This window comes from Mirounga leonina, unplaced genomic scaffold (assembly GCF_011800145.1).
Source record: "Mirounga leonina isolate KUSES-001 unplaced genomic scaffold, KU_Mleo_1.0 Mir_166, whole genome shotgun sequence".
Classification (NCBI taxonomy): Eukaryota; Metazoa; Chordata; class Mammalia; order Carnivora; family Phocidae; genus Mirounga; species Mirounga leonina.
In genome coordinates, this window is record NW_023270418.1 from 25407912 (window position 1) to 25428047 (window position 20136).

Genomic DNA, 20136 nt, shown 5'->3' on the forward strand with positions numbered 1-20136 from the left:
TCACAGATCACAGGAGACAGGGAGAGATATTAATGCCAGCATGATGTTCTGGATTGGATCCTGGAATAGAAAAAAGGGGCTTTATGGAAAAACTGGTGAAATTGAATAAAATCTGTAGTTTAGTTAATATTATTGATTCAGTGTAAATTTTTTTAGTGGCAATAATTGTACTGTGATTAAGTGAGATGTTAACATTTATAAAGGTGGGTAAAGTACAACTCAAAACTCTGTAAACCTAAAAGTATCTAAATAAAATGTTAAGTATAGCTGATTAACAACTAGAACTCAAAATAGATTAATAAGCAAATAAGAATTCAACTGAACTGACGTTTATTAAATGTCCACTGATCTTTTACCATGGTCAATCATAGCCTATAGGCTCACCAAATATCAGACTATCAAAGAACTGAGCCAAATTTTGAATCTTGAAAGTAGCAATTAACTCTAAGTAATGTGAAAGCAGACAATATTATTCTCATCTTTGCAATCCAACGCAGAGCATAATGTATGCACACCTCAGAGATAGTGCATGTTTGGTTCTAGATCACTACAGTAAGGTGAGTCAAATGAATTTTTTGGTTTCCCAGTGCCTATAAAAGATATGCATGCATTATGCTGTAGTCTATTAAGTGTGTAATAGCATTATGTCTAAAAAAAAAACAATGTACACACTTTAAAAGTGCTTTATTGATAAACATGCTAACCACCTTCTGAGCTTTCAGTGAGTCATATATTCTTTTTTGCTGGTGGAAGTTCTTGCCTTAGTGTTGGTGACAGCTAACTGATCAGGGTGGTGGTTGCTAAAGGTTGGAGTCACTGAAGCAATTTCTTAAAATAAGATGACAATGAAGTTTGCTGCATCAATAGAGTCTTCCTTTCACCAATGATTTCTGTGTAACATGTCGTTCTTCTTGACAGCATTTTACTCACAGTAGAACTTCATTAAAATAGGAGTCAACTCTCCCAAACCCTTTCACTACTTTATCAACTAAGTGTATGCAATAGACCACGTCCTTTGTCATTTCAATAGTCTCCATGGCTTCTTCATCAGGAGTAGATTCCATTTCAAGAAACCATGTTCTTTGCTCATTCATAAGAAGCAATTCCTCATCCACTAAAGTTTTATCATGAGATTGCAGAAATTCAAGTATAATAATGGCAAAATTTGAAATATTGCAAGAATTACCAAAATGTGACAAAGAGACATGAAGTGAGTAAATGATATTAGAAAATGACATCTACAATCTTGCCGATGCAGAGTTGCCACAAAACTTCAATTTGTTAAAAAACAAAACAAAACGAAACGAAAAAACACCATATCTGTGAAGCCCAATAAAGTGAAATACAATAAATCAGTCCTGTCTGTATCTGTCATTTAATAGCTGCTTAATAAATGTGTGTTGAGTGGTGTCTGGGTAGCTCAGTTGGATAAGCATCCTACTCTTGATTCCAGCTCAGGTCATGATCTCAGGGTCGTGAGATTGAGCCCTGTGTCAGGCTCGGTGCTGGGCGTGGAGCCTGCTTAAGATTCTCTCTCTTCCTCTGCCCCTCCCTCCCTGCTCTTTCTCTCTTAATTAATTAATTAATTAATTAATTAATTAATTAAAATGTGCATTGAAAAAATGAGTAAGAGAATGGATGGAAAATTGAATTTTCAGGTATACAACCCAAGTCTTTCAAAGTTTTATTTTTTCAAGATACATAGAAGAGCAAAACCAAAAATGTACTTCTGTTTCTTTTGTCTGAATATCTGAGTACACTGATTATCTGTGATATAGCACATATATAATAGATTTTATTCCTTCTTAAAAATCTCTAAAGTGATCTAAATAAAATTAGAGATGCATTTTTTCCCTTTCCCAATGAAGAATGTGTCTTGTCTCATCATCGTAATACCAAACCCCTTTAAAGTAGAATAAGAGACTATAAGAATTACAGAAGAAAAATAATTTAACGAGACAAGTCTGTGAGATCCCTCAAACCTGATGTTTGTCAATCATCCATGGACCTGAGGCATTTTGAAAAATTTCACTTTTGTGGGTCTGATCCTAGTAACCTAGAATTTTTTTAGGTGTGTGGCCTAGGAGGTTGCTTTAAAAAAATAAACAAACAACAACTGGGATAATGATGTGAATTGAATTCCTATCAGCTGATCATGGAACAGAGAGTAGAGTTTGATTTTTTAACTTCAGGTTTCTTGTTTATTTTCCTAGATGGCATGCTGTTCTCAGTCAGTGATTTTGTGTATGCATCATTGAGAACAGTCAGCTAAAAATCACTAAGTGCCTGCATTGAAAATAAATACGTGGAACCATGAGAGACGATGGACTCTGAAAAACAAACTGAGGGTTCTAGAGGGGAGGGGGTTGGGAGGATGGGTTAGCCTGCTGACAGGTATTAAAGAGGGCACGTTCTGCATGGAGCACTGGGTGTTATGCACAAACAATGAATCATGGAACACTACATCTAAAACTAATGATGTAATGTATGGGGATTAACATAACAATAAAAAAATTTGAAAAAAAGAAGGAATGAGGTCTTGCCATTTGCAACGACGTGGATGGAACTGGAGGGTGTTATGCTGAGTGAAATAAGTCAATCAGAGAAAGACGTATCATGTGACCTCACTGATATGAGGAATTCTTAATCTCAGGAAACAAACTGAGGGTTGCTGGAGTGGGGGTGGTGGGAGGGATGGGGTGGCTGGGTGATAGACATTGGGGAGGGTATGTGCTATGGTGAGCACTGTGAATTGTGCAAAACTGTTGAATCACAGACCTGTACCTCTGAAACAAATAATGCAGTATGTGTTAAGAAAAAAAAAAAGAAGAAGAAGCTAGCAGGAGGGGAAGAATGAGGGGGGGGAATTGGAGGGGGAGATGAACCATGAGAGGAGGGACTCTAAAAAACAAACTGAGGGTTCTAGAGGGGAGGGTGGTGGGAGGATGGGTTAGCCTGGTGATGGGTATTAAAGAGGGCACGTTCTGCATGGAGCACTGGGTGTTATGCACAAACAATGAATCATGGAACACTACATCTAAAACTAATGATGTAATGTATGGGGATTAACATAACAATAAAAAATTAAAAAATAAATAAATACGTGGATGATTTGTTGACGTCGTGGTAGCATAATTTCAATATATAATAACATCTTTTAATCAGTAAATAGGAAAAAGTTTACTTCTCCTTGCTGGGAGGGTTGTCTGGGAAGCCCAGGCAGAAGCAACAGTAATCTGATACTCTCTGACACCATGTATCTCATATACTTTTATAATGTTTAGTGTTTTAGAAAAGCTTCATATATATACATATGTATGATATGTACATTTTATTATAGTTACATTATATATACATATATATTACACTATATATAACATCACATCATTAGATATGTGGTGTTATATATATGATTGTATATTATATTATATTATATCACATCATATTATATTATAGTTGAATATATTAATTATTATATACAATATTTTAATATATTTAAATATATCATTTATATTATATAAACATGTATCATGTATATATTACATATATGTTAATAAATAAGAAACCTGATTTTCAAAACTATATCAATTACATTTTTCAGTATGTCTACAGCCATTTAAACTGACATACACAAAATGAAGGAATATGTATTTTTGAACATTTCCATTGGCGATGTATATCAGGCAAATTAAGAATAGGCCTTGGGGTACAATTAAAATGCAAATCTCAAGAGATGCTAATTGGCCAATTCCTTTTTGATACAAGCTTGAGAGTTTGAGGAACAGATGCTCCTTGAGAAGACTGTTAACATGCTAGATTTCTGAAGATAATCCTCTATTCTGAGACTGCTTTAGAAATATATGAAGAACAAAGCTAACCCTGAATATGAGTCTAGGTTTGAGCTAAAACATCAGATTCTAATTCTCAAGAAGGCACATAAAAATAAACAGTTATCTTAGTTAATTTGGCTGTTGTTTCTATTCTATCAATGGAAGGTAATAGACACATTACCCAGAACTGTCCTCAACACCAGCATTTTTTCCATCAAATCCGTAATATTAATAGAGGTCCATTATATAGGAAATATAGCTCGGGGCTAAACCGCAGCAACAGATCAAAGCCATCGTATTAACAATTCAGGAGAGCCAGAACTGTAAATGAGGCAAATGTATGTCAAAAATTAATGGTGAATTTGGTGAATATTGCATGTTTTCTCTCCTGTCCTCTGATAAACCTGAAAATAACTGGAAGATGGCTCACAAAGAAGGTGTCCTTTGGATAACTATTTCCCAGGTAAGTCTAATCTTACCATCTTTCTGTAACTATGTGTGTGTGTGTATTTGTGTGTAAGTGTGTGTTTCTCGTACTGAAAACCTTTTCCTTTTTACATGCCTGCATCTTCCAGTAAGCCTTAAGAAAAGTGCTTCTAATAACAGGCAAGACAAAATACCTTCATTGATTAAATGCTTGTTAAATGAACTGGGAAAGAATAGGAGCCCTTGTGAAGGTGGGAGACACTAAATGATTAAATCTACTCGATAGAACATCAAGTGCTTTTGGGTCACTCGGGTGGAGTGTCAAACATCTGAAACAAACTTGCATTAACCATCATATTTATGTCAACTGAATTAGGCAAATAAGTTTTCTGATTTTCTAGTAAGATCACCTTGTATTTTAACACTTTATTGTAAATATAACAAATCACATTTATTTTACTATTTGTAATATTTTTATTTTTCACTTGGAAACCACTGTTTTTGGTGATGAATTGGCTATTGCCTGATGTCACCGATAACCATGTGCTTTATGTTGGGAGCAAACATGTTTGCTGAGTGCGTACACAAAACAATTTGACTATATTATGCATGAATTTGTGTTTGGTCTTAGCTAACCAATAGAAAGGGCATGTGACAGAAAAAAATATATAAAGAATTTTAGCATTAACATATAAAGTAAGCAGGATCTTTTATGTATATATTTTCCTTACAACATTTAACAAAGCTTTATTGAGTCCAAGAAATGATTAGATGTGCCCGTCCAAGATCTTATTATGCTGCTAAAATTACCCTATAAAGTATCTGTTAGGTGCTGACAAATTAAGACTGTCATACAAAGGTATCATTAAATTCACAAATAACCTCAATATTTTCTAAGAGTATCATATAATTAATTCCTGCAGATAAATTGCTAAGTGTATGATTCAAGGCCCATGATGATAGGCTGAAGTAGAAGATGGTAGATCTCAGGAGGAATCTCTTCCAAAATCCTTCCAGATAGCTATCTCTTAGAGGGCTACCAATTCCACACAATTATCAACTTGGAAGTTTTTATTAGTGTTTGTCAGTTCTATTAAAAAAATGGAAAATCATGTATAAATTATCAATCAAATTGAAGTCACTAAATATGTGCTTGCCATATTTTACTCTCTCATTATTGGAGTCTAAGTCAACTCTGATTATTAAGTCTTTAAGTTTGAATCATTCTCTAATTTTTGTTACTTTTATTCAGCAGGTAAGTCAAAGGCCTGATTTGATACAAATGACTGGGAACAATTTCACTGAGGTGACCCTCTTCATCCTCTCTGGATTTGCTAATCACCCTGAACTACAAGTCAGTCTTTTCTTAATGTTTCTCTTTATTTATCTGTTCACTGTTTTGGGAAACCTTGGGCTCATCATATTAATCGGAATCGACTCTCAGCTTCACACACCAATGTATTTTTTTCTTAGCCACTTAGCGTTCATTGACATATTTTATTCCTCCACTGTAACACCCAAAGCACTGGTAAATTTCCAATCCCAACAGAAAACCATCTCTTTTGTTGCCTGCTTTGTTCAAATGTACTTTTTTGTGGGTTTGGTGTGCAGTGAGTGTTTCCTTCTAGGATCAATGGCCTATGACCGCTACGTGGCAATCTGCAATCCCTTATTGTATTCGGTGATTATGTCCCAGAAAGTGTGCAACTGGCTGGGAGTCCTGCCATATGCAATAGGCTTCACGAATTCTCTGGTCTCAGTCTGTGTGATAAGCAGCTTGGCATTTTGTGATTCCAGCATCAATCATTTCTTCTGTGATGCCACAGGTCTTTTGGCCCTGCCCTGTGCAGATGCCTTCAGCATGAAATGGTGATCTTTATTTTAGTGGGGACCACACTTCTCAGTTCCCTGCTCCTCATCACAGTCACCTACACTGCCATCATCTCAGCCATCCTGAGGATCCAGTCTGCAGCAGGCAGACAGAAGGCCTTTTCCACCTGCACATCCCACCTCATGGGTGTAACTATCTTCTACGGGTCCCTGATTTTCACATATTTGCAGCCTGATAACACATCAGCCCTGACCCAGGCACAGGTAGCATCTGTCTTCTATACCATTGTCATTGCAATGATGGATCCACTGATCTATAGTCTGAGGAACAAAGATGTGAAAAATGCTTTCTTGAGAAAACTTTTGTCATGACAAATCTGTGCACGTTACCATTAGAACACACCTGGATGGCTCCAGGCATTTGATTGCTCCAACAATCAGGAAAATCATAGGGTAAACTCAAAAGGCTTAACATAAGCAAAATGATAACTTAGAGACTTGAAATTTTGGTGGTCAATTATTATTTTATTTGTTTGTATTGAATACTGAACTAGCATATTAGGAGTTCATTTCAGCATGTAGATTACATATACCAAACACCATAGCAACAGACACTGGTTAATATAGAAAATCTCTTGATCATGTGGATTAGTTTTGCAATAGAGTTAAAATTTGGATCATTTATCTGTAAAACATGAGCTTTGGTGGCAAAGAAAATGATGTTCATGGAGTAGGGTCTCTATCAAATGCAGCAGAGTTTAATTTCTAAAAAATCATAATATGCTTCCCAAAGTTCAAATATTTGATAAGCATTTCAATATATGTGTGTGGTGTGTGTGTGTCTGTGTGTCTGTGTAGATAAATAAAGCAAACTAGCTGTGGTACAATTCCTGAGGCATTTGGGAGTATATTACAGAGGTTCTTGCTTTTCCAAGTCAGGCAGAAATGCTTGGTCAAGTCTATAGCAGTAAAAGGAGAAACTGGGTTTTTATTTTGCTTTTCCTTGAGAAGAGACACGTTTACTGGACTCCCCCAGGCATTGTTACAAAATGACCACTGGAAAAGATGAGTCCTTTAGCACTGTCTTTACTGTGCATAAAGCACTGAGCAGTAATCCGAGGAGCTGGAAATCACGTTTAAAATGTATGTTGAAAAAAATAAAAATAAAATAAAATAAAATGTACGTTGAAAGGAACTGCAGATAAATTTGATGAAGCACTTATACAAGAAAATGTGTGTGATCTCTATTTCTTTCCGTCCAACAAGAATGTAAGGTCTTTCAGAGAAGAGTTTGCTTGTTCATAATTGTGCTCTCCACATTTAGGAAATGTATCATGTACAAAATATGGAAGTAAATACTTTCTTTGCAGTCTGTTTGCTGGTGGAAGTAGAGTGATCAATCCATAAAGGTGAAACATTCTGCCTTGCTCTTATTTGTATCTTTCTTGGGTAGAGTCTGGATAGTCATGTGCATATTGGCATTCAAAAAAATATTAGCTTAACTGAAAATTCTATTTATAGAATTCTTTCAAAAACATTTCTTATTTATATGTTAAAATCAGCATAGTAATTAACAGATATACTTCTTTTCAAAGGACTTTTTCCCTCAATGGTTAGGATATGGAAATAAGTATACATAGAATTATACTTGGTATATATGATTTTAAATAATTGGAGTAAATTCATATATCAGACATCACAAACAAACCTCCTATTAAGAAAATCAGTTTTCAGTCTTGGGAGTGGCTGATGGTAATATATGTGAAAGGATCTGTATGTGCATATATATACATTTGCTTTGGAATTTTTAATTTTCTTCTCTGATCTAAATAACTAAGGTCTGACTCCTGCAAACTTCATTTTATAATGCAACATTTTACTCTACAAACTATTATAAGTGACAACTTATGAAACATACTATGTTTTAATTTATGGACCTACTGAGGCTACTGTCTATCTCATTACTCATTCCCTTTTATTAAGACCTTGTGAGATTTTTTTTTCCTTCCAAACATGGTGTCTGATTCAGATTGGTTGTTCTGAAGATTTTTCATCATCATCATTGAGAATTTTTAAACTGATTATATTTCCCTTTTTTCTCCTCTTTCCACCAAGGATTTTCATTCATGCATTCTAAATCCAATGCTCAATTTTCTATAATTGTGTGGCTTTTGCACCTGACTTATATTTACCCTGGTTCTAATTGTATGTTATTTTTATCTTCACTTGCACTGCATGTGTATTCTGCTCTAAATAATTTCAAGATTTAATATTTACTTAGCATTAATTAAACTATGTATCTAATTGCTTTCTTTTATTATTAATGCTTTCTTGCTGATCGCTGTCTAGGAGCAAAAAGATGACACAATTTTCTTGTTCATCATAAGAAGTAGAAATATAGTTTATTTGTCCAAAATTATAATTAAATGCCTATCTATGTTTTTCAATATGTTCTTCATATTTGCTACTGGTATACTTCCCATCATTCTTTCCTTCAGCTGCTTTTTGTACCTTCCCTTTGGACCCTGTAATACACATCTTTTCACAATTGGTCATGCATATCTTTGTCTTTTCTTCAGTCCTTCTTCTGCTAGACTATCCCAGAACTTTTGCCGTTGACCAATCCAGAAAACCAACTCCATAATCTCTGGGACTATGTCCCAGAAGTGATCATGGAATGTTTAATTTGCCAGTCATCTTCTTCTTTTAAAAAAATATGCTGGAAAAAAATTATTCAATTTAAAATATGTTTGATGCACCAGGCATCAATATAAAGATACCGAGTGTTCTTTTTTTTCAGTCTATTAAACCTGTGGTGCTTTATAATATTCCTGTTATCTGTGTGTATTCCTTGAGCATGCATTCTATTTAACCCCCTTTAACATACCTTTTATATCAAAACAAAAATTTATAAGATTCTTCTTCTTTTTTTTTTTTTAAAGATTATTTATTTATTTATTTGACAGAGAAAGACACAGCGAGAGAGGGAACACAAACGGGGAGTGGGAGAGGGAGAAGCAGACTCCCCGCCGAGCAGGGAGCCCGATGCGGGACTCCATCCAGGGACTCCAGGATCATGACCTGAGCCGAAGGCAGTCGCTTAACCAACTGAGCCACCCAGGCGCCCTATAAGATTATTCTTCTTAACTTGTTTTATTTTAAGAAGTCTTGCAGAAATTACTGAAGAAACAACAAATTACTCAATGAAAATAAAACATATTGAATGAAATTGACTTCTTGATATCAGGTAGAGTTAGACTCACACTTGTTCTCATACACAAAGATTAGAGGCTTATTCAGAAAGAAATGTCAGAATATTGTCTGATAATTGGATAAAGTAGTGTAGAATAAATCAGAATTTTGCACTGGATATTTCCCTTTCAAAATGGGTAGATAAGCTGTCTAAAAATGACTAAAAGACAACAAATAAGAAAGGAAAATGCATTTCAGGGAAGAAAACTAGAAATAGTGGTATTATGAAATATAAAAATATTAGAGAAAATATAACTGATTTTATATTTATTAAGTGTAATATATTCTAAAAAGACAAAGACTATCAGAGTGAGTCAAAGTGCAAACTCCCTGATGTTTATAGCAGCATTACCAATAATAGCCAAATTATGGAAAGAGCCCAAATGTCCATCTACTAATGAATGGATAAAGATATGGTATATGGGGGCGCCTGGATGGCTCAGTCAGTTAAGCGACTGCCTTAGGCTCAGGTCATGATCCTGGAGTCTCGGATCGAGTCCCGCATTGGGCTTCCTGCTGGGCGGGGAGTCTGCTTCTCCCTCTGACCCTCCCCCCTCTCATGTGCTCTCTCTCTCTCTCTCATTCTCTCTCTTTCAAATAAATAAATAAAATCTTTAAAAAAAAAGATATGGTATATGTTTACAATGGAATATTACTCAGCCATAAGAAAGAATTAAATCTTACTATTTACAATGACTTGGATGGAACTAGAGAATATTACGCTAAGCAAAATAAGTCAGTCAGAGAGACAAATACCACATGCTTTCACTCATATGTGGAATTTAAGAAACAAAACAAATGAACAAAGGGGTAAAAGAGAGAGAGAGAGAGTCAAATCAAGAAGCAGACTCTTAACTATAAAGAACAAACTGAGGGTTACTGGAGGGGAGGCGGGTGGGGGATGGGCTGAATAAGTGATGGGGATTAAGGAGGGCACTTGTGATGAGCACTGGGTGTTGTATGTAAGTGGTGAATCACTAAATTCTACACCAGAAACCAATATTACATTGTGTGTTAACTAACTGGAATTTAAATAAAAATTTGGAGAAAAAAATATAAACTCCAGTATATTTTTTACACAATTTTCATCAAAATAAAGTGATGCAAAACATTAGGAATATAACCAAACCAAGGGAGAATTTGTCCAACCAATGCACAAAAAAACAATAAAAACAGACACTGAGGCTTTGCAGTGGAGAAAGATAAGCTATTTATTGGAGTGGCACCACCCAGGAGAATGGGGAGCTAATCCTCTGAAGTCCCAAACACCCTGATGCCTTGCAAGTGAGGATCTTTAAGGGCAAAATTTGTGGCAGTGGTCTCCTGAGTAGGCGAATACTTTGACCCATGACGTCATCCTAACAACTGTTCTGGTGCCTATTCATCTGGTCCTCTGGAAGTCTCTTCCATTTCAAGACTTGGAATCTGAAAAAATATCTTTATTCTTTATGTTAGAGAGTTCACTAGGTACATCTGATGACTCTATCCCTAGGGTAATGCTGGTTAACTACTTGTCCTACAGGTTCCTTTGAATGAGAAGCATCCTTATCCTTTGGGCTTAGGCCTATGTGTTCCTTGACTGGTCCCATGCCCAGGGTTCATATAACTTCTAGTGTTCATTCTTCCTTCTGAACTGACAAGATGGACCCCGACTTCGGGAAGAAGGAACTAATTTTGCAGAACATTATTTTTACTATTCCATTTGCCTGAAACTCACTTTCTCCAAATATTTTTGTGGGTGTCTACTTCACTTCTTTCAGTGTGACCCTATCACTGAAGACTTCTCTGAAAAATAAAGATTATTTAAGAGAGTAAGTCCAACTGTCTCCAGGCACTCTCTTCACCTGTTTTTCTCCACAGCATTTGTCACCCTTGACATACAAATACTTCATTGTTATTTCTCTGGTCACCCCAGCCCCCGGGATAGAATTATACTTACCACATAGTCCTTGCTTTTCCTCCAATTGTATGGCCCATCCAATGCACAGGGCCTTTGTACGGATGTTCCGTTTGTCTGAAACACTGTTCTCCCGTGTACCGACATGACTAACTCCTCCCTCCTTCAAATCTTGACTCAAATACCAATTTTTCATTGAAGCCTACCTTGACCACACTATTTCTGATTGCTTCCTCATTCCCCTACTCCAGGACTCTCCATCTCCTAAGCTTTTTCACATTTTATTTTTTTTATAGTACTTTCCCCTCCTAACATGTATCACTAATTTTTGTGGGGTTTTTTTGTTTCCCCCTGCTGAGACTCTATAAATACTGTAGTTGGTAAGGCCAGACTTCCATATCAACATTTGAATCTTTCTTTCCTATCATCTAAAAGCTGTTCATACTAGTTGATTACAATTAATCCATAATTTCAATAAATTTACAAAACTGAATTTAAAGGAGTCACATTTTCTGACTGTAATGCAGTACAATTTAAAATTAATATTTAAAAAAGAAAAATATACGTTTAGCTTGAAAATTAAATACACAGAAATTTTAAAAATATCAAATTATTCTTAGTCAAATAAGAAATAAAAAAATGTAACTTTGTACTACCTATATAATGGGCCACAATAGGAATAATTAATATCACTACATATAATTTAAAAGTAAAGCAACTCTCAGATTAATAATACAGATATTATTTTCCTGTATTATTAAACAGATAAAAAATAAACAAAACAAGCAGTTGTTACTAGGTGCAGAAGCAAAAACAATGAGTTCAATCTGAAGGGGCATAGAATTTGCCACCACCAAAAATGCACTTTTGGCATAAGAATTATCTTGAACTGAAACAGTAGACACAGGAGAAGCTCTGAAAACCAAATAGAACTTACCCTTTTGAAAGAGATATTTACATCTATAAGGGAAATCTCTACTTGTATAAATGTCTCCCTCTTTGTTCCAGGAAGAAGAGGGTAACTAAATCTCTAGAAACTTTTTTTTTAAAGATTTTATTTATTTATTTGACGGAGAGAGACACAGCGAGAGAGGGAACACAAGCAGGGGGAGGGCGAGAGGGAGAGGCAGGCTTCCCATGGAGCAGGGAGCCCGATGTGGTGCTCGATGTGGTGCTCCATCCCAGGACCCTGGGATCATGACCTGAGCTGAAGGCGGAAGCTTAACAACTGAGCCACCCAGGTGCCCCTCTAGAAACTTTTATGAATGGAGAGGTCATAGACTTAAATCTGCATAACAACCGAACCCTTATTTACTGTGATTTTCCTGGTAACTGATGTGGGGAAAAAAGGCAGAAAAAAAATTACTGAATTTCCTTACTACTTACAGCCCATTGACAAGTCCTTTCAACAGGCAAAGTAACATTCCTCTAGGAACTCAGCTGCTGAGATGTTGACACTTTGCTAAAGGCCAAAGGCAATCTTAATCCCTGTTAAATCTACTTTAACATATAAAAATTCCTTTGGAAACTTCCTTTATCTCTACCCTCTAAGATAAATGCTGGCAAACATCCTCTGAGCATATGGCCCACCGATATACATCTGAAGGGTCTCATGACTAAAGTTTTATTAGACAGTAATAAATGACTTTTTCCCAATAATTGCTAGCCCCCTCAAGGTCCTGAAAACCTTGCTTCCAAAATTCCTTAGAGGCTTAAGCTATCCCTAACCCCTTCCCAACTTAAAAGCATATAATGGGTCACTCCTCAGGACCCCAGTGCAGCTCCTCTGCCCACAGGTCCTATCCCAGGGCTTTAATAAAACCACCTTTTTGCACCAAAGATGTCTTAAGAATTATTTCTTGCCCATCGGCTTCAAACCCTAACGCCCTTCCTACATCAGTAACCTCCTATAACTGGACTCCACCCCCAACATCTTTTGTCTTTAGCAGGAGATGGTATTTAAGGTGGTGACTTGGGCCACTTGAGGTGTTAATTTTCCTGGTCATCTTGATACCTGAAACCGGCTTCACTTCTTGGTGGGTGTGGAGCCAAAAGACACAACCAAACCAAAGAGTAGAAAGGAAGAATTTTATTTGCAACAAGTAAAGGAGAACACTGCGAATATTTCTCAAAACAATCCTTCCTCAAGCAACAAAACCAGGGACATTTTAAGCTAAGGGTGCATGCATGTTCAGGAAGGGGCTTACACAATGGAAATTCAGCATAGAATTGGGGGAAAAGTCATCTTAAGGAGCTAGAGTCCAGATCCTGATTGATCAAAGTCCAGGGAGGGCAGGCAAGGGTTAGTATCATCAATTCTCTGGCTCCAATTGGTCCAGTATTTGAGTGCTCAAAGAGGTTTAAATTCTGCAAAAATAACTCAAGAATATGCTTTGGTTAAGAAGTGCTGGTCAGGCATAGATCATAAGATCGCTGGGACCTAAAATGATTTTTCTTGTGTCAAGAAAGCCTTGTCTTGTCTCTTTTTCTGGGGACCCCTAACTCTTTCTGCTTACAATCTCCCATGTATACAAGAAGTATACAGGTTATTAAACTTTTGTTTTTCTTTTGTTAATATGTCTTTTATTATGGGAGGAGGGGGGTGTCTCAACCAAGAATCTAGAAAAGTAGAGGAAATATTATTTTTCCTTCCCCACAAACCTATTAGAGGAAATAAAATGATAAAACTTAGATAACAATTGATGAATTTGAACAAGAAAAATAGAAATAGCTTCTTCACTATCCCAGCCAAAAATTTAGAGCATCACGAAGGAAAATCTAACCATCAGGCTCTTCATTGTGTAGCTTCTAAGGGAAAAGACAACCATTTTCTCAAACCTAACATAGCTGCATTTAGTCCTGGAACTTCTGCCCTTGGAAACATGCCAAGAAATCTTCCTTGGAAATTGGTCCACAGGGATGACCATGCATCTCATTATCTTCGGTCCCCAGTATATGAGGTGCCCTGGAATTATCAGGATAACAGGCAAGACATACTCTGCTTTGCTTATGTTCACTATAGCTTCCTGGTATTCTTTTTAGAAATAATTTCCTAGCAAATTTTCCTTTTGAGCAGGACCTGAACAAAATTTCTAGGTTGATTAATTTTTATCTCAGAATAAAACAAAATGAATACACTAAAATTTAAAAAGAACTTATCTCAAAAAGAACAAATATATCACAGAAATTTTCGACTCAAATGGTTATCAAATTTGATTTGTGAGCAAAACTTGAGGTTGATAAACTTCTAGGCAGATAATATTGGGAGGTTTTTTTTCCCCCAACTTTGGTTCACAGTAAGTATTATTCTCTCAAAATTAGAGATCTTTAGTTAGGATCAAATTTAATGGGGACATTATCAGAATAGTATGCATATAGATGTCATTTAGACCTTACCCCAAATAATGCCAGGATTTGTGAAATCAGAAATATAGAGTTAATGGAATCAGGGTCTATAAATAATGAACATATTTTAGAAATTTAATTTTGAATGATCAGGTTAGGAAAACATCATATAGTTTGGAAATTAAAATTAATACGTGGTCTATAATTTTAGTATATCTTCCAAAATCCCCTAAATTTGAAATTTGTCATTTGTATTAAATAATATTGAGAAAAGGACATTGAATAATGCATTAAAACTGTTTTTATATCACTATTTGTTATATATCTAACTTTTTTTCAGGTTTGCTGAAATTTATTATAAACAGGAATATAGTATTATGTGCATGTTCTCTAGAGTCAGTATATCTTGTATTAAAAATGTGGCTAACAGTGGTACCTATGGTATAATAGTCTCACAAGGACTAAACGCATTAAGAAATAATTAGAACTGGATCAGTCTCATTTTAATTATTCAATATGCTAGCTTTAATTATGTTGTATCCAAACGTCAATTTATGCCTATTTTTATATTTGGCAATCAAATTAAGATTTTTTTTTCAGTCATGGTCTTTAAACCTCTCATCATCAATTACTAGAAACACAGTTATAAATATGTGGTTCATATAAACACAAACCTTTTTGAAGTCATTCCTGCTAAGTATCAAATTTGGTTTCTTCACAGTTCATAGCAGTTGACACTATGGGTCGAAAGAATAACACACAGGTGCCTGGCTTCATCCTTCTGGGATTGACAGATTCTGAAGAGATCCAGCTGGTCCTCTTCGTGCTGTTTCTCCAGATATACTTGGTTACTGTGTTGGGCAATGCAGGGATGATACTGATAGTCCGCCTGGATCTCCTGCTGCATACCCCCATGTATTTTTTTCTCAGTCACCTGTCATTTCTTGACCTCAGTTACTCAACTGTCATCATACCTAAAACCTTAGAGAACTTGCTGACTTCCACCAAGTATATTTCATATGTGGGCTGCTTCACCCAGATGTACTTTTTTGTCTTCTTGGGGGCTGCTGAATGTTTCCTTCTCTCCTCCATGGCCTATGATCGCTATGTTGCTATTTGCAATCCTCTGCACTACCCAGTGGTTATGTCCACAAGATTCTGCTGTTCCCTCGTCTTTGGGTCCTATTTGATTGGCTTTGCAGACTCCTTTGTCAATGTGCTTTGCATGAGCAGACTGCATTTCTGTGACTCCAATGTAATCCATCACTTTTTCTGTGACACACCCCCAGTTTTAGCCCTGTCTTGCTTTGACACACATGACATAGAAATCATGATATTTATTGTCGCTGGTTCCACCCTACTGGTGTCTCTTATCACAATATCTGTGTCCTATGTGTCCATTCTGTCTACTATCCTGAAAATTACTTCCAGTTCAGGAAAGCGAAAAGCCTTCTCGACTTGCATCTCTCATTTCCTGGGAGTCACCATCTTTTACGGCACTCTGATTTTTACTTATTTAAAGCCAAGTAGGTCTTACTCCTTGGGAAAGGATCAAGTGGCTTCTGTTTTTTATACTATTGTGATCCCCATGCTGAATCCACTCATTTATAGTTTTAGGAACAAAGAAGTAAAAAATGCTGTCATTAGAGTCATGCAGAAGGGAGAGAGCTCTGAGCAATTGAAATAAGCAATGCTAAACTTTTCAGCTCATCACTTTTTGTTTTCCCCACAATGTATTTTCTTTGTCTCCAAAACCAATTGACTCCTTTAACTTGTTTGTATTTCCATCGAACCATTCTTTACTTGACCAAATATGATCTCAGATATTTCCAGGAAGATGTCTTTAGAAATTTCAAGTTATAATAGAAAGCCATGAAGTGTGCTTTAAATCTATGATCTAAATATATACATTTGGGGGTACCTGGCTAGCTCAGTGGGTTAAGCCTCAGACTTTTGGTTTTGGCACAGGTCATGAGATCAGGGTCATGGGATCCAGCCCCTTGTCAGGCTCCATGCTCAGCGTGGAGTCTGCTTGAAATTCTCTCCTCCCTCTCCCTCTGCTCTTCCCCCCCCCTCTAAAATAATTAATTAAATAAATAAATCTTTAAAAAATAAATATATGTTTTTAAGGGTAACTGATACGCAAAATGAGACAATATAGTTCTCTTCTTTTAAATAATGTCATACAAATTCCCATGAATAGTTCAACTTCAGGGAATTTTATTATGGAAAAGAGCTCCATTTTGGGTACAATGATAGCAGGTTCAGAAGTTATTTTGTTTATTATATGAAGAAAAAATATAGCAGAGTAATTACTAGAACTTGCTTTGGAATCAAACATTCCAGGATTTAGATTCTAAATCTGCTAACCATTTAGCTGCATAACCCTTAATGGAACAGCCTCAGCTTCCTCAACTGCACAAGATAGATAATAATTCCAGGGCCAGGGGCACCTGGGTGGCTCAGTTGGTTAAGCAACTGCCTTCGGCTCAGGTCATGATCCCGGAGTCCTGGGATCGAGTCCCACATCGGGCTCCCTGCTCAGCGAGGAGCCTGCTTCTCCCTCTGACCCTCCCCCACTCATGTACTCTCTCTCTCTCTCTCATTCTCGCTCTCTCAAAATAAATAAATAAATCTTTAAAAAAATAATAATAATTCCAGGGCCATAGAATTAATTGTAAAGATTAAATCAGATAATGGATGTAAAGCATTCAAGGCAGTTCTAATCAATGCTGGCCAATATCATTAGAAGGCTTACTTTCCTGCAATATTTTTTTGAGGATTTTATTTATTTATTTATTTATTTATTTATTTATTTATTTATTTATTTATTTGACAGAGAAGGAGAGAACGCACAGAAGCAGGGGTAATGGCAGAGGGAGAGGGAGAAGCAGACTCCTCGCGGAGCAGAGAGTCCAATGCAGGAGCCTGGGATCATGCCCTGAGCTGAAGGCAGATGCTTAACCGACTGAACCACCCATTGCCCCTCCTGTAATATTTTTAATGCACAATGGCTTTTTCTTAAAGAATATTCACTTGTGGGTCACCTGGGTGGCTCAGTTGGTTAAGTGTAGAGTCTTGATTTCAGCTCAGGTCATGATCTCAGGGTCGTGGGATGGAGCCCTGCATTGGGCTTTGCCCTCAGTGGGGAGTCTGCTTAAAATTCTCTCTCTCCCTCTCCCTCGGCTCTTTCCTCCTCTCTCTAAAATAAATAAATAAATACATAAATAAATCATCTTAAAAAAAGAATATTCACTTGTGTTTTATAAATTACTTTTGGTTAATTTAATGGACAAACAACAAAGGAAAAACTCAACACTTCACAATTTTGAATTTAAAATGGTGTCTGTTAGCATTGGAGAACATGTTAACCATGGAAACCATGGAAAAGGAGAAGGGAATAGAAATGACTTAGCAGTCATTAACAGCTTTGAGTGTGTTCTTCTGGATCTATAGTTATGTATGCATGTGCATATATTACTTATGTAAGCAAAATTTCTGTCATTTCCTATGCATTTTTCTACAACTGTCTATATACACTTACAAGTTTAACCTTTGATAATGCCTTTGTCACTGAAATATGAGGTGAATGTGTTACGGGTATTTGAAAAAATAATCAGGACTCTCATCATTCAAGGCTTTGGATCTGAAATGTAAATGCATCAATTTAAAAATCTGTACGCAGTGGTATCTCTTTGGTGGCTACCTGCTAAATATTTAAAAACCTTACCTTTCACTGACTTGTCAATAAGCTTCAGTAAACTGCTGCTTTTCTGTGTGTTTTTTTTTTTTTACATTATTGCTTTCTCCTAATTTTTATAAGTTTGCTATGGTCACTAAAAATAAATGTTGAATAAAAGTTTGACTCATTTGTTTTAATTTTTTTTTAACAGAGACAAGTTGTAAAGCCAAGAAATGGCAATGAATTCATAATTCATGAATTCATGCAACCCATAAACTGTAGTCATACTGCTGAAATTTCCTTTATTTTTCCTTTTTCCCTCTACATAATCTGAATTAGTTTTAATTTTCTTTGCTATGTAGAGGTTAAGAATGTATTCTTCCATTTTCCAAGTATTTGCTTTGTTTTTTGTTTAAACTTTTATAACTAGATAGTTTTCATTTCAAGCAATAATGTTATAAAATTTTTATTTCTGAAATGTAACTATAGTTGATTATTTTTCCTAAATACTTTTTAAAGGTTTAAAATAAAGTGCAAAAGTGTAAATTCTCTTGTATAAGTTAAAAGTTTAAAAATTTGGGGGGTGCCTGGGTGGCTCAGTTGTTAAGCGTCTGCCTTTGGCTCAGGTCATGATCCCAGGGTCCTGGGATCGAGCCCCGCATCGGGCTCCCTGCTCCACGGGAAGCCTGCTTCTCCCTCTCAAACTCCCCCTGCTTGTGTTCCCTCTCTCACTGTGTCTCTCTGTCAAATAAATAAATTTAAAAATTTTTTTAAAAGTTTAAAAATTTTTCACTAATTCAGAAGTGTCAACAAACTTATTCAAATTTTTAAATATGCATTATTTTCTTCCATTTAATTTATTTTAAAATTTCCATTCTCATATATCATTGCCACTTAAAATTATCATGACTTATTTTTGCTTTGATATCCATGTGGTCTAGACTCTTTCTTTATTGCTACTGTTATTTGTTTTTGTTTGCAATTAGTAATAAGAGTATGATAAATACTTATTGCTTAATAATATGCTTTTTGGCTGATCATTCATGTTGCATCTGCACTATGTCATTTAATATATTTATAGGTCTTTTCATTTTTTCTGGTCTTTTCTATAAACTATCTTTTCTTTCTTTTTTTTTTTTAAAGATTTTATTTATTTGAGAGAGAGAGAGCACATGAGAGGGGGGAGGGTCAGAGGGAGAAGCAGGCTCCCTGCTGAGCCGGGAGCCCAATGTGGGACTCGATCCTGGGACTCCAGGATCATGACCTGAGCCGAAGGCAGTCGCTTAACCAACTGAGCCACCCAGGCGCCCTCTATAAACTATCTTTTCACCTTGTTTCTGTTGATGTCTACTTTTATGATTAGGAAATGTATCCTGTTGGTTTGAGTTGGCAAAGATGGCCAAGGGATTCTGTGATTTTGTAGACAGCACTTAAGTTGAACAGATGCTAATTAAATTGTAGTTAAAGTAGGGCTACCACATCTTCTTTATTATATAATTTAGAAAGTGTGTATGTTATTACATATATGTAATATAATCTATACATAATATAAAAGATTTAGACTATTTGTGTTTGCCCTTAAAATTCCTTGTTATATTAGTTATTAGTGCATACCATATTTTACGTAGGATGTGGTCAGACATAATTTAAGACGTATTCTTCTTGCCATGCCAAAATGCTATTTAATACAAATATGATAAAAATAAGAGTAGAATAGAGCATAGCAAAAATATGAAAAGCTGTGTCTGCTTCCAAATAATTGATAGATATGGTAATAATGTATTTTGTTGAGCACTTATTATGTGCCAGACAATATTCAGAAGCATATATACTTGTATATAGTAACATAATTATCTTCACAAGATAACTTTCAG

The 20136-nt window shown here is 35.8% G+C and overlaps 2 protein-coding genes across 2 annotated transcripts; both read left to right on the forward strand.

The window, feature by feature from the left end:
• Positions 1-5538: 5538 nt before the first annotated feature.
• On the forward strand, positions 5539-6458 carry LOC118016287 (olfactory receptor 8I2-like). The gene is given in 2 exon segments (XM_035013726.1): positions 5539-6115; positions 6118-6458. Coding segments are annotated over 2 exon segments (918 nt in total).
• Positions 6459-15319: 8861 nt separating this feature from the next.
• On the forward strand, positions 15320-16267 carry LOC118016288 (olfactory receptor 8H1-like). Its single transcript, XM_035013727.1, has one exon. The coding sequence runs from the start codon at positions 15320-15322 to the stop codon at positions 16265-16267; it is 948 nt and encodes a 315-aa protein (XP_034869618.1).
• Positions 16268-20136: the final 3869 nt, after the last annotated feature.

Excerpts from the sequence above, each read along its gene's own strand:
- LOC118016288 (XM_035013727.1), top strand. The coding sequence starts at position 15,320 with ATGGGTCGAAAGAATAACACACAGGTGCCTGGCTTCATCCTTCTGGGA.